Source organism: Colius striatus, chromosome 3, assembly GCF_028858725.1.
Source record: "Colius striatus isolate bColStr4 chromosome 3, bColStr4.1.hap1, whole genome shotgun sequence".
NCBI classification, from domain to species: domain Eukaryota; kingdom Metazoa; phylum Chordata; class Aves; order Coliiformes; family Coliidae; genus Colius; species Colius striatus.
Genome location: NC_084761.1, coordinates 10,066,878 through 10,091,189, shown reverse-complemented (window position 1 = coordinate 10,091,189; position 24,312 = coordinate 10,066,878). Strand labels below are relative to the sequence as shown.

General features: G+C 36.6%; 1 protein-coding gene across 4 annotated transcripts in view; it reads right to left on the bottom strand.

The window, feature by feature from the left end:
- Positions 1-7,752: 7,752 nt before the first annotated feature.
- VWA3A (von Willebrand factor A domain containing 3A) overlaps positions 7,753-24,312 on the bottom strand; it is a 30,085-nt gene continuing 13,525 nt past the window's right edge. For 2 of the 4 annotated variants that reach the window (XM_061992907.1, XM_061992908.1), the window contains 16 exons: positions 23,972-24,116; positions 22,875-23,073; positions 22,009-22,079; positions 20,683-20,841; positions 19,181-19,271; positions 18,213-18,323; positions 17,607-17,704; positions 17,303-17,455; positions 16,535-16,643; positions 15,636-15,780; positions 15,016-15,160; positions 13,724-13,875; positions 12,567-12,693; positions 11,886-11,983; positions 10,298-10,352; positions 7,753-9,075 (listed from right to left, as the gene is read on the bottom strand). In XM_061992907.1, the coding sequence (XP_061848891.1) occupies positions 9,070-9,075; positions 10,298-10,352; positions 11,886-11,983; positions 12,567-12,693; positions 13,724-13,875; positions 15,016-15,160; positions 15,636-15,780; positions 16,535-16,643; positions 17,303-17,455; positions 17,607-17,704; positions 18,213-18,323; positions 19,181-19,271; positions 20,683-20,841; positions 22,009-22,079; positions 22,875-23,073; positions 23,972-24,116 (1,864 nt within the window). In that variant the 3' untranslated portion in view covers positions 7,753-9,069. Of the gene's footprint in view, positions 9,076-10,297; positions 10,353-11,885; positions 11,984-12,566; positions 12,694-13,723; positions 13,876-15,015; positions 15,161-15,635; positions 15,781-16,534; positions 16,644-17,302; positions 17,456-17,606; positions 17,705-18,212; positions 18,324-19,180; positions 19,272-20,682; positions 20,842-22,008; positions 22,080-22,874; positions 23,074-23,971; positions 24,117-24,312 lie in introns of those variants that run through there. The other 2 variants (XM_061992909.1, XM_061992910.1) reach the window with 2 other exon arrangements.

The window sequence follows — 24,312 nt, the reverse complement described above, 5'->3', positions numbered from 1 at the left end:
TGTTTTCTATATTCTCATCACAGCATTCACATGTAGCTAAACTGGATAAGCCATCTACCCTGTGAGTTCACTTGGTTGGGAAAACTGATTAGAACATCAATCTGTGATAAGCAATTCCACAGGAGTTATCCATCTGAATGCTTTTTTTCTGTATTAAAAATGAGCTTATTCTACAATAATCACTTCTCTTTAGAAATTCACTCATATTCTGCAAGTAAAATGGTATTCCAAATCACAATATACGCTGAGAAATTCGTCCAGTTAATTTTCCCACATAGACAGCCCCTGTTGTCCTGGTTCCTTGCATGACCTTCACACATTCAAGATCTAGACTTATGTCTCCAAAGAGAAATCCAGAATAAATACATCTGAAATCAGTCAAATTGAGTCACAGTACAGTGGAAGACAAACTGGGTGCCTGTCAGCCTAATATAGGAATATAGATACAATTTCTGCAGATCATTATGGTTTTATCCTCATAGCAACATCCCCCCATGTGACAGTACATCTTCCACAAGCTGACACAGGTACTTAAGCATAGTTTTCTCTCAGTCATTTACACCAAGGTTTAGCAGAAATTATGCAGAAATGAGACACAACTGGCAACTGGCAGCTGCATCACTTTGTGACAAGAAATACCAGAAAAGCAACAGAGAATGCAGCCCACAGTCCACAAAGTTACATTTTGCCATTGATTAGGTATTTATTTATAATACAGTTTGTAATATTTTTCTTATATCATATGTTGTTTTTAGGATTCCAGACACAGGGAAGTAAGTACCAGATTCTCCATGTTGTTAAGTGGTTTTAACACCAATGTCAGCTCACTAAGTTCAGTGAACTGAGTAGTGTAACACAGTGGAAAACACAACCTCCTTGTGCTGAAAAACATCCCAGCCCTTCAAAAATGAAAAATAACCCACATTTCCTAGCAAATTTAAATTAGAACTAATATAATGAAACTAAAGCAAGCATGTTCTCCTGTCCAATCAAGGAAATTTAGCTCTGCATCTCTAGAATATGCTACGTAGCAGTTTTAAGCCATATAAAATTATTTTGCCTTATCTTCTGTGAGGAAGAACCTTCTTGTACACTGTAAGGAGAACTAAGGTCAAGCTTCTCACACCACAGAAAGACATATTTGAAAAATGGTATATATTGGAATCCTTGTTCTCTTGAAATGTTAAGTAAGCTGGAGGTTGTATCAAAAGGTGTGAAGATTTTGCCAGAAATCTCTTTCTTAAAAAGCACGAATAGCATGGACACATTAATCTGCTTCATGGAATTATTATAATATTTTGAATGTAAACAATTTCCCATGAGAAAATACTTATTTCCAGAATCTGTAACTTGTTTCTCTAAATTTATAGGAGCTATTCTGGTTTAGCTATTCTGCATGATGAGCATAGTTACATCTCACGCAGTGCACGTAGCGTGAGTTGCTCTGAACTCCCCTACTGCCATTTCAAATATCAGAAACACAGAAATTACTTCCCATAAAAAGTTAAAGAGTCAAACATTTCAGATTTTTTAAAATAGCTACAGAAGTAAAAAGTACCCTTGGTAGAATCCTGGATGTCAGCGTTCTCTCAGTCCTTCCTGTCCAAGTAAGATGGTGAGATTTCTCTTTGCTGGACAGTTAGTAACATCAGGGCATCAGGTACTCTCAGAGAACCAAAGATGTTCACGTGTGCTCATGCCCTTTTGTTGTTCCTGCCTCTTTGTAGCTGGTGGCTGGGCTAGGAGCCAAAAAAGGGCAGGGCTTAATTGGCACATTATTTACGTGTCAGGATATTTTACCTACATCAGGTCCCTCTGAATAGGACTGTATCTCTGATTGTTACCTGGTAGGACACTAGAAAACACAAATATACTATTGGTAACATCCTCTGTAGAGAAATTGTTTAGATTACTAAAATATCTCACACTGCTTGAGAAGTAGAGAGAAAAGACTTCTTTAATAAGGAAAAAACAGGAAAGAAATTCTTAACACTAATGTTTAAAAGTGATCCACTCACAGCTGTGTGAAACTCTGGTAGGACACATCTCACCATCACAGCAGAGTGAACCTTCTACCTACAATTCTTCTCCTTCTACTTACAATTTTCAATCTAAATTTGGATAAAGAGAAGAAATAACAATTTTGCTTGGCAGCAGTGCTTAGCACTTTCAACTTGACTTTTCTGTCTTCACCCCTAACCCAATTACCTATTGGCAAAGAGGCTTAACTGTAGCCACAAGGGTTGTTCTCTGGCTTCCAAAATGCATCAAGTACAGGCAGCAAACTAACTGGGACAAAACAGAACAGGAAAAGGTGATTTACCATTAAATAATGCATTGAAAATAAATGAAATATTACTTTATTAGTAATTATAGAAGTTTTCTGACCCCAATATTTTAAAGCACTTTTAAAACTCACATCCTTTTGCAAATTAAACAATGAGAAATCAAAGCCAACATTTTCAAATGGGGTGTGCCTAAATTAGGTCTCAAAGCTGTAGTTAAGATGCTAAAGAAACACTCCCAAATCTAAATATAAATGACTACAATTTTAAAAGTTGGCATGTTAGAAATATCTCAAGTCTCCAGGTGACTTTGCAATTAAGATCTAATTTAATGTTCATGTCCTGACAAGAACTCAAACTAACACCTAAGTAAAGATATTTTAGCATAACATATGTATTTAAAACCCTTGTAGTCTGCATTGGAACTAGAATCTTTGAACTTGTCAAGCTATTCTGCATTTCTCAGATTGATGGATGAGTGACAAACCCCCAAGAATACAGAAGTGTCTCCTTTGAACTGTCCACAGCACTGACAGCATTGACCACTTAATCCTGGAAAGAAAATGGCTATTCTATCCTCAGAGTGCTGCAGAAGTCATCCACAAGGCAAAGCAGCTAGTCAGATTCTTCATAACACATCAATCCTGCATTTCTCACTGAAAATTAACAAATACAATTTTAACTTGGCTTTGGGCACCACCTTGGCCAGGAGGAGACACCTCAGAAGAGTTTTCAGAACTGGTGTTTTGGACTTTTCCTGTTACTCTTATTCTGGTATCTTTAATGAAGAAGAGGAGTAGGCATATTTCATTCACTGCATCCCGCTAAGTCTTTTGGAAGGAAACAGAAGGTAAAGTTACAATGAGTAAAGCTGCTGCATTAAGGCTTGAGTTTGCTTTTGGTCTTCAATCTGTACTGCCCTTTTCTACTTTTTCTTCAATAACCACTCACAGTTCATGTAAACACACAGACACAAATAAAACAGCTGGTACTTTGAGATGACTGCATAAAATAGTACAGGAAGGTGTCAGAGAGTTTGTCCATTTGTTTGCACAGACAGTCCACATTTGTGAAATGTTATGTTAGCTTAATAAAATGTTACATCCAGACTGTAAAGCAGTGCTGAAATGCAATTGCACTGTTTCACAGAGGAATTTATGGTATGCTTACACAAGCTGACTTCAAATAACATGCTAACAGATCCACTGATAAATCTGAATCGAATAAGAGGAGAGTAGCTGGCATAAAAAAAAAATCTCATGACCTGGCAGACAGATGTGTGGATACTGGGGCTTTGTCTCTTTCGTCCACTGGGTCCCATTAACTTCATAGGTCTGCATTTTCAGGCCACAGAACGGGAGCAATGCTCAAGCTGTGAGCCAACAGGAACCTGGATGAGGGGTTTTAATGATATGGAAGATATTATGGACAAAGGAGCCTTTAAGAGAGATGTAACCAAAACATAAAGAGCTAGACAGAGGTCTGGGTTAAAACGACAGCCGGATGTTTGGCCTGAGTCATAAGCAGGATGAGATGTTCTGCAATGCCCAAGGGCAGAACAATAGCAGAAAAGCTGCAGAGACCAAGCTCTCTCTTAAAGCTATCTCAAAGACAGTATTTTGCTGAAATAACTGTAGCATAAAAATATCCTCTCTTCAGTTGACTTATTAAAAGTTCTGCATCTAAGCCCTAAACCGGTAGAGCTGTCCAGGCTCATCATGTGTTTGAACTCCTCCTTGTGCACGTGTTCACAGCCGGATGCTCAGTCATATGCATTGATACAATCGCACAAACTCAAGAGTGGCGAGACTCGTTTCGACAGCTACCAAATTGCTGATCCTCTCTGCAACCCCGAAGAAGTCTGGACACATCTGTTGTAGGGTGTAAGCACTTTTGACTAAAGGTACTTATCTCTTTGTGACTACAAAAACAATCATCCTCATAACAAGGATTGAGTCTAAAGCAACAGAGAGCTGAGAGAAATGAAGAGATGAGGGTGAGGTGTTCACATGTTAAGTGGGAGGAGGTAGAAAATGTTAAAAAGCATTTAAACCCAAAGGTCTTGCAATGTTAGTGGAAAAAAAATGGGATCTTTCTCTAAACATAATTCCTTGGAGTGCTTAGATTTTTTGCTTCAAAAAAAGAAATCACAGGATCTAAATTTGGGAAAGGAAACTTAAGAATATTTATTTTTCACTTAATCAAATGCTAGACATTGGTACATATAATTCTAAGGAATGAAGCTGTCCTTAAAAAAGTCTCCCAACACAATATTCATTCAACAACAATGTAATTTAATACTCAAAATATGCATCGCTCAAATCCAACCTTAAATACTTTATGATAACACAACATTCTTCCCATTCCTTGCTACATTGGAAAAGTAAGACACAGAAGCAAAGTAGCTCACCCATGTCATGCTGTACAAATGCCAGAAGGGAAAATAAGATGCAGATCCTTACTCCTATTATCAGATAAAAGACAAATTTTCAGTGCCTAATACAGCAAAAGAACAACTGTATGCTAGGACTACGATAAGATTCTCTGAGAAGCAAGCTCCCTCTGATTCTTCCTTAGGGAAAGATATGAAGCATTCATCCCTCTGCATTTCAATAGCTTGTCCTTTGTCAAGATATTTTTTCAGTATAATGACGTAACTATATATTTCTGTATAATATAACAACAGAATAAAGTTACAAAAATGCATTTAATAGAGAGGATCCTCTGCCTTTTCTGTTTTTCTCATGTCCTCTCATCTGTTACTGGTCTTTTCAATAGCATCAGAGAGTGTTTCTAGAAAGAACCGTATCTCCTACTTTCATCAAGTTTTTCCTCTTTAAAAAAGTCCAAAAAAATCAAGGCTTTCTACTATATTCCTTACACAATTAGCTGCAAAGCTAAGAGATCAACTTCTTAAATCCCTCAGTTCCTCATGAACATGCATAAACATTCTCACACTATTCCTATTTTCTTGTGCCTTTGTGTTTTTATTCACATTATGAATCTGCAAACTTCACCGTTTCCTCATGGAAGGAGTAGAGCACACACAAATACCTCAAAGCACAGCCTTGGAATGTGTCATGTAAAATACTTTTCAGGTTACATTGTTCTGGTTTAGTCTGCATTTGTGGTTGTTTTGCATGCTACACAGACTGATTTACAGGTCAAACAAAATAACAACTGTGACACTGCATTGCTGAGTCAAGGTGGAATTACAGGAAGAAACAAAACAATACCAATTAATCTCTTCATACAGTAGTTCCACCAGTGCATTCACTACAGATGCTGACAGGTTTCAAGAATTGGATTTTCCCTTTTTCCTCCTGCTTTTTAATTAAAAGAAAAAAATCCCAAACAACTATTCAGAAAGCAAATATCTAATAAGCACCTGTTTGAGACGGTTTCATAGAGGACCAACCTGCAATGGAATTAAAAATATCCTACATATACCTAACTGGTGAGATATATTATAATGATTCAATGAAAATTCATGTACCTTAGTTGCATTAACACATTTAGGTGCCTGAAGTCTTGGGACTTTGTAGTTACAAATCTAGATACACACTAATAGTTGATAACGTGCTTATAAATCACAGAGAAATTCTTACTGAATAGGATTCTAAAGGACACAGCACAACACACACTTATTGCAGCAATCTTAGAAGCAGCATAAACTTCCCGAGGCTGGGATATTTAGATGGAGGAATTTGTTACTATGCCAAGCTGTCCCACCCTTCTTCTGAAGGCTGCTGTCCCCTGAAGCAGGTAGGGCTGAACTACGCACAAAAGAGTTCCTGAACTGCCAGCCCATGCTAAGCTTTTATGGATGTTTGCACCAGTTACCTGCAGCACAGCAGCTGGAAGTCAACTGTAAATTATGGCTGTACCCAAGCTGTTCCACATCGAAGTTTCACATACTTACAATACAAAGGTACATGTGTAACATGGAACTTACACATCCTTTGAGGTAGTAACTGGTTTAGCCATTTGTCTTTAACTCATTGCATGCAAATACTTAGTGAGTCACAGCACTGACATGACTTACAAACATGCTGGCAGAAAAATATATATCTTGTCAATTATAAAACTCCTCTTTTATTATGTCTTGAATACAGTGGATTGCATTCCACAAAGCACAAACCAGGAAAGCAAGTGACATGTCCCAGACAGATGAACACTTGAAGTTACTAACAGAGCATTTGATTAATCAAGTCATCGCAGCTGAAACATCTCCTTAAAATGTTTTCCTGACTAAGTAGCCCTCAGACTGATGGGAGCAAGTCAGACAGGAGTCTGTAGGTAGATAATAACAAGGAGATAGAAACTATATTTTAAAGGAAGGAGCTGCTCTGAGTAGATAGTAAGACTGACCAACCTGCAAGGCAACAATCCTTCAGAAACATGGAGAGAGGCTGTACAGCTCTAAAAGACTTACAAAAGTAGTGAAGTTTCACTACTGAAATGGCTAAATACTGTAACATCACAAATTCTAATATCAACATTATATCTTTACTTTTCAGGTTCATTTTTCTTGAATAGCAGACTTCTAAATCCTTAGCTCACACCACCAGCAAAGAGAAACCTTCTGAATTCTTAACACCTACTTTATACCTTGGAGCATGCTCAAGAGAAGCAGAGAAACTTCCTACACTCTGCCCACAGAAACAAATGAACAGTCTAAATCAAATCAAAGAGCTGAGTGATAAGTATTACTGGAGGTTGCTGTGAACTAAGGGTTACACAGACCCATTGATGATCAGTCTATAGAAACGCTGTGTAAACAGAACTGTTTAGAATGAATAAAAATCTCTGAACATCAAACATTATACAGGGGAAAAGAAAGCTGTAAATGAGAGGTCTGACAGATTGCAGTCTAACACAACACACTGAGATATTCTGATGCTTATCCACATTTGCAAAATCTGATATGTGCATTACTATATGATTTCACAAAAACACTTTACTATCATTTAACACACCTACACAAGTATATTTCCTTCTAAATGACTTTTATAAGACTATCAGAATCTATGCTACAGTACTGTGACATTTCTTCTATCCTCCAAGAGAAAAATAAGAATCTTTTTTGGCAATACAGAAACCTCATCCTTTCTATCTACTGTTCCAACAGTTGCATTAGTACAAATCCACTCACCAGTGGTCATCATCTAAGATTTATAAACTTCAAATAAAAATGTAACTAATCCTATTAATTTACAATTAACATTCTCATTTCGAAGCATCTCAGCAGTTACACACATACCAACACATATACTAATAAAATCACAGAAAGTGATGCATAGCACAAAGAACCATTTGAACTGCAGTATTCCACAGTAGGCTGGTACTAACACAGAATGCAGAAGTCAGCTGGTGCAGAGCAATACAACACTAAAAAGAGACATTTTTGATATAAATAATTTTTAATTCTTTATTATTCTTTGTGGAGACAAAACAGACAGAGGGACAGAAAAGACAGTATCTCCCATACTAAAGCATATATATAGTCATTCCCATCAGCTGGCACTCAGGAGATGCAAATGGCTCCTGAATAAATTCAGAGATTAATTTTTCAGTCTGAATCTATTTTTATTAAATTTTCATAGGAAGTCCATATTTATTAAATATTACATATGTTAAACATCAGAGATGACTTCCTAACCCTCTGAAAGACAACAGTAAACACCCACAAAACTTTTTACTAATGAGCCGTCATGGTAGAATTTCTCAGTTAAAGAAGAAATGAATTTCATAAATCAGCTGGAAAAATAAAGGCCTCATTACTGCAGTTAGCTTAAACTGGATATTCTTATAAGGTACTGGTAAACATCTTTTAAATCTTTCTAGGACAAGAAATGCAGAAGAATTCAACAGAACTGCTTAGAAGATTCAGACTTTATCAGCAACAAGGTATTACTTGTTTGCATGTCTGCTTCCCGAATGACCAACTTTAAATCATTCTCTACTGACAACATAAAAAGCAAAGAGACAAAATAATTATTAGTAAACTTGTTTTGGCAAAACATTCATCCCAAGCTTTTTTTGTTTCCTTGGTAGGCTTATTTCTTGGACTTTCTGTGCAAAACTGGCATAAAGAATTCTCCTTTTAGTATCATAGCAATCTGTATCACCTGCAGTAGCACAGGCTGCCCAGAGGGGTTGTGGAGGCTCCTTCCTTGGAGGTCTTCAAGACCTGCCTGGACATGTTCCTATGTGACTTCATCTAGGTGAACCTGCTTCTGCAGGGGGGTTGGACTAGATGATCTCTAAAGGTCTCTTACAACCCCTACCACTCTATGATTCTATGATCTGTTAGGGATAATGAGCACCAGCAAACAAATCTCAAACCAATTGCCAAAAAAGACATTTTGAACACAGCACCACGTGACTGAAGCAATTATCAGTATGATGCAGTGGAATAGATGCAAAAGTTGTGATTCTGTATGACTACATGTTATAACTCTGTAACTACTAATACATTATATTAGCAATACACACACTTTCAAAATTTGTATTTCCTATATTGAAAAATATCCTCTACTTATATTTAAACTTTGGAGAGTTTAAACAGGGCTTGTTTTACTTTGAGTCCAGCAAAGCCTGCAAGTGGAGTAAGTCAGTAGCACTTATCATTTGTAACTCTTCTCTTGCCAGAAGTTGAGACAACAAAGAATAACATCTTCCCTCTTTCTTCTTAAAGCTGGGAGCTTCAAGGAGACTCTAAAAAGAAGCAGGCTAATGGTACTACTCCAAACCTCTTCAGCACCTTTTCTTTGTATAAAATTTAATCCTGCAAGTGAAGCACAGGAACAGTTTTAAAAATACAATTAAAATTATATAAACTGCATAGACTCACCATCACTCCTGACGAAATGTAATAGAAAATCAATACAAATGAACTTGATTTACTTTCAGTTTTCTTTACTCACATGTTTAATTGTGCTACAGTGCTATGTACTTCCTGAAGTACATCAACAGCAATGTCTTCCTACACACTTTACAAAAGCAATACAGTTTACCTTGGAAGGCTGAAATGGAGAGATGATTGTGGAACACTAACCTTTATCTCTACCTGTCTGTAACAACTTTATTCCTACTACAGGGTGGTTATTTATCCATTTCCTCTCCAAGCATCTCTCTTTAGTGATCAGCCCTTAGTGATCTCTTCAGTGATCTGCACACATCTGGCTAGGCTCCATTCTCCATGAAGCAACTGTGCTTAACCAGTGGGTCTCACTGAATTTTTTTTCCTCTTTGAATGAATGTTTGTAAACAAGAATATAAACCACAGTTACCAGAACAAGATTTAAAACCCAGCCTCATAATGTATCTGACTTACCCAATTCCTTGATCAGTATCTTGGCAGGCCTGAGTTCTCTAGTGCAACACTGCAGATATCTGCATGTTCACTTTTTCCCCTAAACAGCTCTGTGACAGAAGCTGTCTTGTTTAATCCTGAGAAAGTACTTCTACCCAGCAAACTCTCTTTTCCTGATTTTGATTTTGCCAATTTAAAAGCAACAGGCTGTCTCTGTGAGAGGTTTAGTTTGCCCAGCTGCCTCTCCCACAACTTTGTTACAATAGGCCACTGTTTGCTGAGGCTGTCTTTTACTATTAGAGGGGTATTTTTTTCAGTTAGACTTGTTCATTTAACCGATAAATCATGCAGCCCATGTAGCAATTGTTGTAACAGCCATTACATCTAATCCTAACCCTCTCATGCACTTAGCTGTTTGCTCTTACAAAGAGATAAATCTTTATTAACAATAAATATACATCTGCCTTGGTCCTTTCACCCCAAACATGGTTCTCTTTGAACTGTTATTTGTATATATTAGATTATATTGTGGACCAGCTCAGCCTAGAACCAAAATCATTACAAATGTGTTCAACCTTGGAAAAACGCACTGATGAAAATTAAAACAGTTCATGTTAGGCTTATGAAACACTATTCTTCTACTGAAACACATGAACTATATATAAACTATGATCTATTTGTGATGGCTATTTACCTGAGCATTTTGTAAAATGTCTTTTTGGTTCGTATTCCATTTTTGAAGTAGTAACCTGTTTGAAAGAAAGACAAAACCCAAAGGATTACAGCAACTTCTCACACAGACTTATAGTACCTTTGTATCTTTGTTTAGCCATGTCCTTGTGTGACAGACAATCTTTTCATTGAGGAGGTAGAATGCATTTTAAAGCTCTTTGCAAGTACTTTTGCCCACTATTACTATTAAAATGGTACTTTCTAGTTCTGGATTTGCAGTTAGGAAGTGTAATAATGAAGAAACATAAGGATCAATATAATTTAAATGTCCTTCACTCCAGTTCTAGGCAGGTCTCAAATCTAACTCTGAATGATACCAGAAGCAGCAGTGAATAGTGGGCTACCCCAGCCAATTCTGTCTACTGAGATACAGATGGCATGCAGTGCCAACAGGGCTACGTTGCTTCCAGGAAATGCTTTGACTGACTTGGGCATCTGCTGGGATACCTCTGGCTGGCAGCACATTCTACTGTTATCTGTCATCTCTTAACAGAAAGGGGAAAAAGAAATTTCATACTGAGGGAAGATGCTGGTGAGACAATGAGAAAGAGAAAAGAAAGGGAGATAATCCTGAGGAGTTTTGGCAGAACTTTCTTATTGTGTGGAGAGAGAAAGAAGCTGAAAATTACAGTAAAGAGGGAAAGAAGGGAAGACATGAGACAAATTCTGGTGGGCCCAAGACTTAACTGGGAAAGGAAAAATATTAAGAATAAAATTATTTAGGAAAGCAGAAAAAGGCTGAGATTGAGAGATATGAGAAAAAATGATTGTATCAGATCCTTCAGTAAATCAGGAAATGTAAGAAGACAGAAGAGGAAGTTCTAGCGAATCTTCCCCGAAAAAGGCCAGTAGAAACTCTACAGGTTTTTAAAGGCAAAAAGAAAGGGAGATTGATGATAAGTTGAAAAGTAAATGGGTTGAGATGGGATTGTTTGGAAACAGAAGATCTCACATTATTCCATACAGAGAACATAACTGTTACAGATGGAGAATGGATGACGATGCAGTTAGAGAAGTCAGGATGAGACAGGATAGAAGGAGCCCATACAGATTTAGGAAAGTAAAAGTAATTTGCACTTCTGAGTAAGAAGTCACACTAAAGGAAGAGGTACTAAAAAGAACATTGTGTCACATTAACAAGAGTTGATTTTCTCTTTTAATAACATGTAGGAAGAGAAACACGTTGATTTTGCAGATGACAGAACTCAGCAAGGAGAGGAACAACTTATGGTAATTTCTCTTGGACATAAGAAATGGAGGGCCAACAACTGAGAGAAAACAACAGCTCTGAAGTTTAACACATTGTTAGAATCTGCTCAGTTCCTTTACTATGATGGTAGCTAATTGTGCAAGATCTTAAAACTAAATCCCTCTAAAGCAGATAGCTTGCTTGCATGTCATTTTCCAAGCCTCAAAAAACCCCACTAAAATTGACAGTACAAGGAAAGAAACAGCAATTCTTTTTAAAATAGCAGATACTGGAAATGAGACATTCCCCTCTTCCTTTCATGAAATAAAAAAGCAATTACTGAAAGATTCTTGATACTCACCTCAAAGATTTTGCCTGCTTTAAGAAACTTCTAGCTTTTGATACTTCTTGAGTAAGGATCTTTAAATCATCTCCTTCAAAACAGGGGAAAACTGGATCCTGAAAAGATGTTTAAAATATTCTACTTTAACTTGCACTTACTTGTTATTTTCAATTTCTACCACATTAATCAACTGAGCCTGATGTCTCAATGTCCTTACTCCTATCAACTTGAAGAGAAAGTCTTGGATTTATAAGGCAACTCTGGATTGAATGTGTTCTGCTCACTAACATTTTTCTACTGTGGCAATCCCTGAGGTGTCCTGCTGGAGCATTAACGTGCTGAACACTAAGGATTTTACAACTGCATAGATGAAATACAAGATGGTAAGGATAAGAAGGCACAGTAAAAGCTACAGTTACCTTAAAAACTGCAGTGTATAGATATAAGATTTTTTTTGCTAGTCTTTCAAAAACTGTATTGCAATTCATGGGTTTGGTCACCTATCAAGGCAAGTTGCTAGCAAAGAGGCAAAGTCCTATTCTAAGATTTCCCCCTTCAGGGTCTATGTGAAGTATCTTAGCAGTCTTCTATTAAGTTTTCTCATGATTTTCCTTTTTAAAATGCAGTTTGACTACTGATGAAGAACTAAGTTAAAAGGAAACAAATCCAAACCCAACCAAACGGATCCATTTAACATACATCATCATCATCAAGCCCCTCCATCAACATTCTGTGTGCTGCTAGTTGGCCATCGACATCTCCAAAACTGCAATGGTAGCGCCCTCCAGTTTGGGAAGCAAGCTTCTTCAGAAATTCATTAGCTCCTCTGTTAATAACAAAGTAATTAAGTTACTCATGAAAAGTATTTCTCTGATAGCAACATCAATAGAAAGAGATTTTCTAAGAATTCCTCAAAAAGTACTACATCAAAACAAAGAGTTTGGAGGACAGGAATATGATCTTCCATCTAGTGTCTAATTGTCAATTGCTAATGAAGAATATACACTGCTTAGCTGTCATAAACTCCAAAGACAGGCTGGTTTTGGACAAGAGGTTCAGTGTAGCAACACAATCCAAAAATAAACTAAACAAAGAAATCCAGAAGTCAGGTTGGCAGGTAAAGGGCAATAATATTTTACATGGGAAGAAAATCAAAAGCCAAGAGACTCCATAAAGGGAAAGAACATTTTGTACGTGCTCCATATTTTATTCTCTTGCCTAAGCCTCTGTTACTTGACACTGTCCAAGAAGAACCATTGGGAAAACTGGTAAAGATGCTACTGTGGGCATTCACCTGCTCTGGAAAGCTTGAAGAACTAGTGGCCTGTTTGGCTTTCTGCTCCCTGCATCACACAGGCACAGAATGAATGAGAATCTACAGGAGCACATACTTTTTGATATTGTCACATGGCCCTCAATTGTGAACCATGTGAAGATCCTAGAAAAGGAACATCCAGAGATATAACACCCACCACCAGGGCTGGCAGACTTTCCTAGTGCTCCTGATTCCAGTCCAGATTAGTGTATTAACTTTTTATGCCTCTGTAGGGATGTGTAAATGACAAACTAACGATAGAACTACAGGAATGACCTCAGTGCTGCAGACTAGTGATGCTTATTGCTTCTTTGTGTGCATGAAGGCAAATCTCTCAAGAACAAAGGCTATGGGAGATGTAGGCCATGTGGCAATTACCTATGTCAGAACAGCCTCCCCAGTTCCCATACGCATGAATGTCCAGCTCAATCCCAGTGCTCAGTCAACTGAGCATGTGTCCCAGCTTTATAACAATCTTTTGATAATAAATAAACTAGTAATTGTAAAGATTTCTTTTTTATTCTTGCAAAGTGGCACATACCTGTCTGTACAGCTAAAAGAAATGGTGTGGATTTTAATATCTTGTTTCTTTCTCAGCCTCTCAACTTCTTTCAAAATTAGACTGCAACTGGTGTCTGGTCTTCCATCAGTCAATACATACAGTGCCTCTATACCTTGGAAACTAAGAGCCTTCTGAAAAGCAGACAATAAGTTTAAATAATTAGTACATTTACATAAAAAGCTATACTTAGGAATGAAAACACTATTCCAATGACAGGATAGTTTTACATTTACCACATCATTAATCAAGTTAGTATTGTCTTTGCCTTTGCACTAAATATGAAAGAGACCAAGGATATACCTTTGAAAAATAATGAAGCAGATAATTTGTAGCAGAAGGCAATATATTCCTAAGCAGGGCATCACAAAAAACCTCACTCATTGAAATAAGCAACAAAACTAGGTTTGGAAAACTGCTGACAGAAGATTTTTACATCACTTTTGTTGGAGTTAAAGATGTTTAATGTCTGCAAATCAGGATCACTAGGACTTGGCCTTTTATATTATGAAATCTATAATACAGACATGCCTTACAGTTCTACTAGAGTTGATTCATGACTAATTCCTTAACATTTACAAGGAAATTCTGCAAGGGTGGATGGAAGAAGAGTCATTTATTTAAAGCAGCATTTTTTTAAATTAAAATCTCAAATCTCATGAAATTGCATGTCATTTCAGTCTCTTTTTAAATTGTTACTATTTCATTTCTACTCTGAGAATTTTTATAGGAAAAAGGTTTCTTCACCTGTTACTAAAGTTCAGGAATTTTGCTCAATGCCCACGTGATTCCATCAAACACTGCTTCTTTAAAATCTCTGAGCAAATCTACAGTCTTTAGGGGTTATTCTGGGCACACTTCTACATAATAATTCATAATACATAACTCTAATCTATGTGACAACTAGGTAGTTCAAAGATAAATCACAGGAAGGTCTTCTGCCATTTCAAATCTAGTACTATCATGCCACTGTTCTACATAAACATCAGTTATCAATTGGCTACTTTCTCTCCCCTGTGTTCTTTGAACACAATTATTAATACAACTATTGGCATTTCACATTTTTCTTAAGCTCAGTACAAATGATGAATTCTAATATCTACGTGTCCTGGAGACAGAAGCAACGGCTTGATTCCAGATCTGTTCAGTGTTTTGCATACAAAAAAGTTGTGTGCTTTCATAAAAAAATTTTCCTAAAAGTTTATCAGTCAGATGGAAGTGTTTTATTGCCACAAGACACAATGTCTCCAAAATGTGGTATACAATTTACTAACCTGTAAAGCCATAAGGATACATGTATTACCATGAGCGTGCAATTTGGAGACCCACTGCACAGCATCATGACATGTTTTATCAGTTGCCTCTACAAGACACTCCTTCCAGCTCTCTATGTTTTCTGCAAATCTCAGCAAGTTAAATCTGAGGAAAAAGATGGCCCAGAACATTTTACCATAGCCAATACTATCAGTCACTTTGGATAAGCAAGTTTTGAAATAAAGAAATGAATAATAACAAAAATCCCTCCAAAAAACCACAAACCCAAACCCAATTCAAAACAAAAAGAAGAAAAAGGGCCTAGTATTGGATTAAGATCTTCAGTTATGGAAGAGTCAGAAAGAGTATCTCACTCAGCATGAACAGAAGATCCATGGGAATGAGGAGCCCAAGAGGATAAACAGCTTCAGCCCATGGCAAATGAGGCTCAAATCTTAGATAGCTCAGAATTAAAAGTTGGTTAAAAAGAAGAGAAAAAGCAGTTCATGTCACATGCATTTTATATGTTAACATATAATAATTGTATTTTTTCAGTACTGTATTATTGTCATCATTAAGCAATCTTATTACTTTATAATAAGCAATGCAGATTTCAGCCTTCATCAGTAGTTCATCATACCTGACTTCCTTTTGTCTCAGTTGTTCCCAGATAAGAGAGGCAAGTTCTTTTGTGATATGTGGCAAATATGGGTCCATGGAACCAGATGTATCAACCAAAATACAGACATTTGCTTCTAAAATGGTGCCAAACGATCTTCGGCTTCCTAAGCCAGAACATTAAAACTAATTGTCATTACATAAGATTATTTTACTGAACACAGTATTTTATTGACAATATTACAAGATCTTCAGTCTTTAGGGGTTATTCTGAGCACACTTCTACATAATAAAATCTAATCTGTGTGGCAACTAGGCACTTCAAATGTTAATAACACAGGTCTTCTGTCATTTCAAATCTAGCACTATCAAGCATTATTTTTTTAGCCAATTGTAGCAACTTCAGTTAAACAATCTGTAGCTCCTACTTTACAACCCATCAAAAATTTAAACTGTTTCCCAACAAAGATCTTTATGAGCAACAGGAGGATCAAAATACTTTTCATCAGCAGTGATGATGAACATTTTTAGCAAGAGAAACAGAAAAGCTTATTTTGCTGCTATATGTTATGCTATATATTCTGTTGATGGAAAGCTCCTGACACCAGGAACCTTTTATTCATTAACATAATATACAAAAAGAAAAAACTTCCAACATAGTCCTAATTATTTCACAGCAAGTTGGACATTTTATCAGCCACACAGATGTTGAATTCTCTTGTATTCATAAAAAGAGCACAGAATGGTAGGTGTTGGAAGGGACCTCTAAAGTCCAACTCTCATGTTTTAAAATTTCAATCAAATGCAAACCAGATGACCTCTATTCATATTTAGGTCCAAATGTGTGTTCATATTTATTACTAGACAAGAAGATTTTATGTATAAGTTGTGCTTTATAGAAAAACAGAAGCATGCTTATACCTGAGAGAAGCCACTGTATTCTTTCTACATAGCGCTGCAATACTTTCTCCAGTTGTTCAGTGTAGATTTCCAGTTCTTTTGGTTGAAAATGCAGATGTTTCACAACCCCCTGGAAGAAGTCAGTTGGTACAAGAGCACCTTACTTCAGGAGATCTGAGCTCAGCTGCTACATATGTAATGTTTGCATTAGAAATCAAAGAGATTAGGTTTTTTGTCTTTATGAAATCGTGTAAGAAAATTTCTAAGACACTTGCTACTAAATGAGTAGTTCATTGAAATTAGGAAAGCTTCATTCTCATCTCAGTCAGTTCTGCTGGGCAACAAAACTATATAATTTGACTGGACAGATGCATCTGCTGCATTATTTCTGACAGTTTTGTAGAGATAATAGAGTAATAATACTCTGGACATAACTTTCCATGCTTCTCTCCAGTCATTAAACCAAAACAACCAAGATCCAATATTTTCCCAGTTTTGACTTACATATTATTTTTTAAATCTTTACTTAATATTTTAAAATTACTTCTTAAAGTAATGAACAGAGCAGATGCTATACATTGTGAAGATCTTACACTGTTTGCACTTCAAAACATTCAACACTTTTCCTAGCGAATAAAAGATCTCTAGCTTTCTAATAGAAGGGTGGTTTAGAAACAGGGAAGAGTGGGGAGAACATGATGCTCCCAAGTCACAAAGGTTGATCAATGTGTCTTAAACAAACACAAAGTCTTTCAATGTTGTGGGCATATAACAGCTGCCAAAGCTTACATTGATTTCTGCACTAGGGAAGATAGCACAGTATTTTGCTGATACTTTCTTCTGCAGAGTCTCCATAGTTTTCTTTTGGTGAGTACATCCTGGACCAAACAGCAGTTTGGACAAATCCAGTTTCAACTTTTTAATGCTGTATTTGGTCAGCCACTTGTAAGACAAACAAATGGACCAATCAGTTGTTAGTAGATATTAGAACAGTTTAAGGAACAACACATTGTGCAGAATCACAATTAACATGTTCACATTCATTCATATGGATAATTCTTAAATGGCAATTTATTAGTAAGGAGCAAAATACCTCTTTGCTTGAACAGATTTCCTCTTTCTTTGGCAATGTAACAGATGGAATGGACTTTCTTATGCACATTATCTTTGGGTACTTTCTGTATACTGTACCTAGTATAAGAAAATGAAAAAAAGTAATATTTAGAGCACTAGGTTTAAATCATAACTCTTTTGAATCATATATGACTGTTGATAAAAAACCCCCAATCAACTCTTCTCCCCAAAAATCCCCACAAAACTTCACAGACTAGTATTTAATACACAATCCACATTAAAAAAGCAGTTTCTACATAACAAAGTACTTAAAAAATCACTTCTTTTAAAAAATTGTCTCCTTGAAAAAATTCCAAACCAAGTCTTCTAAAAAAACACAACGAAAATCCCCCAAACCTCCCAAAACACCCAACAAAACCAAACCAAACAAGCTGAACACCAAGAGCCAACATCCCCCCAAAGCAAAGATCAAACCTAAAAAACCCACCACTATTTGATAAGTGCAACTCACTTCCAACTCACTATTTAAAACACACTGACTATCAGTGTCTTATCATCCTAACACCTCTGTAACAAAAATACTGATAATAAAAGCCTTCACCCATTATATCCTGATGGCACATACCCACGTTTCTTCCTTTATCAGTATAAAATACAGACACAGAAAATTCTGGCTGCTTTCTTGCTTTATGCTTTCTTTTATTCTCAGTCTGAGGCCATTCTTTTATTGTTTGTGCTACAAATAAAGAAATGTTTTAAAAAATTGTTGTCTTACTTCAAATAGATAAAAATCTTCCATGCAACCTCATTGTTCATTAATTTCTACTACCACAATTATAGATAGTTTATTTTCTTAGATATTGGTTAAGAAAAGACCCTGTTATAGAACTACACAATGCTGCTTTCACAGAAATGGAACCAAAACCTTCAGAAATTTATAAATTACTATCAGAAAGAATGTCACAGAGCATCATTTGAAAAGATTGCAGATTTACAATAAACCATTAAAATACATTTGCTGGAAAAGCTAAGAAAGGAATTGGACTTTAAGAGACCAATAGTGATTGGAATCAATTTAAGAGCTGTTTCAAGCAGTTGCAAGAATCAGCACTTCACATAACCTGGCATATCTGTTTTTTTCCCTCCTTAATTACTGGACAAATGAACTGAAATAGCATATTAATTACAATGGGATCTACAGCATTAGTAAAAGAGGCTTTGAAAAGAAAAAGGAGTATGAATTGAAACCCAAGAGAACTTAGTTTATAATTATGGCTTCAGGCATGGGACAAAGCAGGACTCTGCTTCCCACCACACATATTTGACATTTTCTGCTGTAGAATGGATATTAATGCAGATTCAATCATATGACTTAGAAATAGTTATACAGCTGTGTAGTATTCCTTCTGTTCACAATGTAAAAGAAAGCTTGAACTCACACCAAAGTAATTTCAAAACAACTGCAATGTTTCCTATCAGTCTGCTTAAAGATTGAAATGGCAAGTGTTTTTAAAACTCAAATTAGAGCTCTAATTTAGCATTAGCTTTTAACCCAAAGAAACTGAAGACAAAAAGCCCCTAATCCATACAGACCTGGTGGAATTTCTGCCTTGGCACTAGTAGGACGCCATGCCAGTACTCTCATAGAAGCATTTCTCTCTGCACCGTGGCTGTCTTTCATAGACTATAAACACACATAACAATTTTTAAACAACTAAAAAGCATTTCACTTGGATCACAACTGGAACTATCCTTCAGTATTCTTGAATTCCTGTTGCACTCTGGCTCTTCTGTTAAGTCAGCAGATTGCCACAAACACTTGTTAATTTACAGTTTCTCAATAGGTTAAAGAACTCCAATTGCTCTCTTTTAATGATCTTGCCAATTTCATCTGCTGCTATAAAACTACAGATTCATATTTACAGGCAGATGGGTTTGGACTATTATTTGCCACATGAAGAAGTCTAGGATTGTAATGGCATTGTTTTATAGAATATAGTACTTTCCTCAGAGTTTTATTAATACTGGAGACCTAATCCTGATAATAGTAATTTTTCCTTTGGGTATGGCTCAACCCTCTAGGCTGAGGGTTAAACATGAACAGTTGTTTAACTCTATAGTAGGATCAGACTTTTGCTGTGATGCAGAGCCTTCAAGCAACTGACATCTAATTTAACATGCAACTCTACTATAACTGTCACCAAACATTACAGACAAAACTCTATCAATTTCCTGTAAGTTTAATCCCTGTAAAACTATGTTATGTAGTCACATTTCTTATTGTCAATTTTTTCCTGCATTTGTGAACAAGTATTGAGAATATACTGGGTTTGATAAATAGCATGGAAGACTTGTTTGAGTTTACCTACGAAGGTCTTTGTAACATGAGCACACCTACACTTAAGAGTGACATTGCCATTTCAAACATGAGACCTGAAAATTCCAGGTCAAAAGTCAAATACATCCTCAGCAATAAGAAGTTTCTGTATTTAGTCATTCATACACCAAAGTGCTAAGTGGCCATTTATGTGTGTTACAGATCTGCACACACACTCAAACCAGATGCATAGACAGCCAAAGCACTCAGTAGTGTAAGCCCATGGAAATAACCACAGTGGCCAGGAAACGAATCCTGAATCCTGTTTTTTGTTTTATGTCAACATTCTGTGTGGCCCAAAGACATGCTACTCATCTGCAGTTGTCTCACCTGTAAATGAGCAGAATATCATAAATTTCAGTATTTGCTACAAAGACTTGTAGCACAGATATAACCTGGTAAAGCACATTTGTGCTTTGCCTTTGTTTTCATTAAACACTAAATTTTTAAGGTCAGAGGAGGGATTATTTAGACAATTTTAGACACTACAATGTGGCTCCATTACAATAAAATATTTAGCAAGGAGTAAGATGTGCTTTTTTGTTTGTGTACCATTTTGAATGCAAATTAAAATGTAAATTCAGAGTATTACCACAGTGTCAGTTTAATTCCTTCCAATTTTTAACCTGAGTACTTCTCTCATAAAGAGCAGCATCTATAGTTGGGAAGGATCTCTGATTAAAATACACAACATACTAAAAATGGAACCATTTCAAACCATTCTAGCCAAGCTCAGAGCTGTGGGTTTAGGAGATGGTAACTTCTGTGACCTTCTTTTCTCTTTCTTCATAACCATACTTGAATCTCTTCCTGGTATAAGTGGATTAACAGACTGATCTACTGACCGTTGCTTTAAGGATTCCACTAGGAATGCACACTGAAATGGAAGTTCACATTGGTCAATAATCCACATAGTTGAGACTGTAAGTAAATGACATTTCAAAGACAGGCATTATGTATTTGTTACTTTAATAATACATAAAATTCATACCAAATTTATGAATCTGATAATGTTTAACAACTCTAACTGAATAGAAATCCCTTTGTGCTGTGTTTGCTCAGACACATCGGAGGGAAATCCTTCCTGCTGTGAGCAAACATTCTAAAAGAAAAGGCAACAGTGTGCATATCAAGAGCAGAGCAAACTGTGGAAAATGATATACAACTGTTAAGTGATAACCAAATTGAATACATACCAACTCTTCTTTTTAAAAATACTTTTGTGACTCAGACTTGCATGCAACAAGGTGTTCAGGTGACTGGACATATATCTCACTGCATGTATCTTTCTAATCACACTTCTGTAAGAAACAGCTGTACTGCCAGGCTGGCTGCACTGCCTTAGCCACTTGGTTAGACATCTTTGGAAAAAGTCACATGCATGTAACATTCAGAAATATGGCCTAGTCCTACACCCTTAGTACACTTCAGAAAACAATTGGATTAGAGTTGAACAAAGCTATTGTGTCAATGACAACTTCTCTCTCTGCTGTGACTTACAGGAACATAATATAACTTTAAAATATATTTCTTTATATGTATACAATTATATTGAATAATCAATTCCACTTCAGAAGAATTCATTATAGGATTGTCACACACAATCACAGAATCTTAAGGGTTAGAAGGGACCTTGAAAGATCACCTAGACCCCCCTTCCAGAGCAGGACCACCTAGAGTAGGTCACACAGGAACTTGTCCAGGTGAGTTTTGAATGTCTCTAGAGGAGACTCCCCAACCTATCTGGGCAGCCTCTTCCAGTACTCTGCCAAAAACGAGAATCACTTCAATTGTAAACTCTTTGTATTTGATAGGAAATCACAGCCCTCCAATACCCATCGCTGCAGTGCTATTGTACAACTACTTTCTAGTCCATATTTACTCTATGGTGACTATTCTCACACACTACAACATTCCTCCCGATCATATAAGGATTTTCATTTTGTCCAGACTTCTGCATTGAGAGTTGAACAAACACTGTAATTTTCCTTTTTTTTTTTTTCTGAAGAAACACCTAACTGAAAAGGATACATACAATTCATACCTTTTGGGAGTAGTTGTTTGCTTTTTCCATTTCAGACACAATTCTATTTATATCATCACTTTCAAAAATACCTATATAATCAAATATAGGCTAATTAGCATGGAGTTTTTAAGTGTACAAAATATATCCTTTTTGAAATTTACAGAATCACAGAACAGAAGGGATTGGAAGGGACCTCTAAAGATCATCCAGTCCAACCCTCCTGTACAGGTAGGTCTGCCTAGGTCAGGTCACACAGGAACATGTCCAGGAGGGTTTTGAAGACCTCCAGAGAAGGAGACTCCACATCCTCCCTGGGCAGCCTGTGCCAGGGCTCCCTCACCCTCATAGAAGTTTTTCCTTAAGTGGAACTTTGTGTGTTCCAGCTTTTATCCATTACCCCTTGTCCTATCACTGGGCACTACAGAAAAAAAGACTGCCCCATCCCCTTGACATTCACCTTTTAAATACTTTTAAGCATTAATGAAGTCCCCCTTCAGTCTCCTCAATTTGTACAACAACTTGTAGAGCATGACAAATATCAATGAAAAAGCAAATATCAATCAAAAAGCTGTTGTTTCCTGTCAGCCTGCAGCCTGGCCCTACCATATTAGTAACTACATTTTAAATGTGCATCTTTAAAATATCCAGTAGAAAACAGTGAACTCAAAAAGAAAAAAAGTCAAATTCCTGCATGAAACCTGCACTGCAATATTCCTGCACTAGAGCTGAAAGCTTCAATTGAACAGGACTTTTGATTGTATCTCAGTACTAGTAGAGCATTACCACCTACTAAAAAACTCAACTACTTGATTTGGGGGGAAAAAAGCATTAAATAATATTTCATTAATGAAAAAGAAGTAGTGCTGACTTTCCTTTTCCCATACCTGCTTCTCCAAACCAATGAAACCTCCCATTGGCTGCCTGTACTATCTCCTTAAAAGCCACGGCAGTTTCAGTTGGGTCAGCATAGCGGGGTGGAATAATCCCATTGGATCCAATGTCCTCCATTACACTGAACAGACAGACATGAAGCTGCAAATCAAACCCTCTGCAAACCTCAGCCACATAAGCACTGATTATGTGCTGTAAGATAGAGAGAAAAAAAAAGAAAAGAAAAAAATCTCTATTGACTCTCTACCACAGATGAGCTTCCATTTACTCCACTGGTTCCTGAATTGATGTACAAATACTCCCAACCTGAGCAATTCAGTACAGGAACACACCCTGAGCAGCTGAATGTCACCTCAATTCATGAGAACACACAAAAATTGTTGCTATCACTAGTGACAATGGCAACAGCATTACCGCAGGCTCAGAAGCGAGATTGGGTGGCTATGGCAATCAAAGATACAGGTCATGGATTTAAGTAGCCATACTCTGAAGCAAAGAAGTAGGGATGGAACTATGCATTTGGCTTTTTGTATGAATCCTTCATTTTCTCATTATTGACAGGAGCTTTTAATTAATTCTTAGGTTTGCCACAGATTTCCAGAAGTTTGGTAACAAAAGCAAGAGACACCTTATTGTACAGGCATGGCTACTCCAGTTGGATTAAATTACCAATATTAAAAATAGGAACTCTCTCTACATAGCATATGATAGACTTCCACTGTTAAATTATTTGTGGCTTTGTTCCCATGAATTACAAGAAAATTATATACAAAAACTCATTTTGTTTGTTCAGACTCAGAAACGTGCTACAAATGATCACCAGAGCTGGAGTGGGAAAGGAATCCTAAAAACATCTCTTGAATTTGCTGATTCACACATTATTAATAATTGTTACTTCCAATACATAAATAGCAATTGCAGAAATGGAAGTCTGAGATCCTGAGTCGTGTTGGCTTAGATATGTAAAGGAGAAACATTCTGCCAACAAGCTATGATGAGTAGCCAAGAGAAGAAAAAAAAGAAATATAAAGTCGAGATTAATTCTGACAGGAACTTATAGGAGAGTTACAACACCTACAATGATACTTACTGTTTCCTGATCAGGTATTCCAGTGGTCAGTAGGTAAAGTCCCTGTGATTTGTGTTTATCTCTGTCTTTGAAGTCTACTTCCACAGCTCTCCTAAGTGCACTCATGAAATTTCTACTCCCTGCGCACTTCAAACTCAGCACCCACCTAAAAAAGGAGTTTTTACAGTTCAAAGAATGAAGCAATAAAAGCTTTTGTTTCTCCTTAAAGTAATAAAGAGGACTAAGTATCTTAAAATAACACTGCACTAGAGTCTAAAATTTTTGACAATGAGAGAGAGCAAAACCAGATTAATCTAGTGACTCGAATTATTTGTTCTAGATTCTGTACTGTCATCATGATG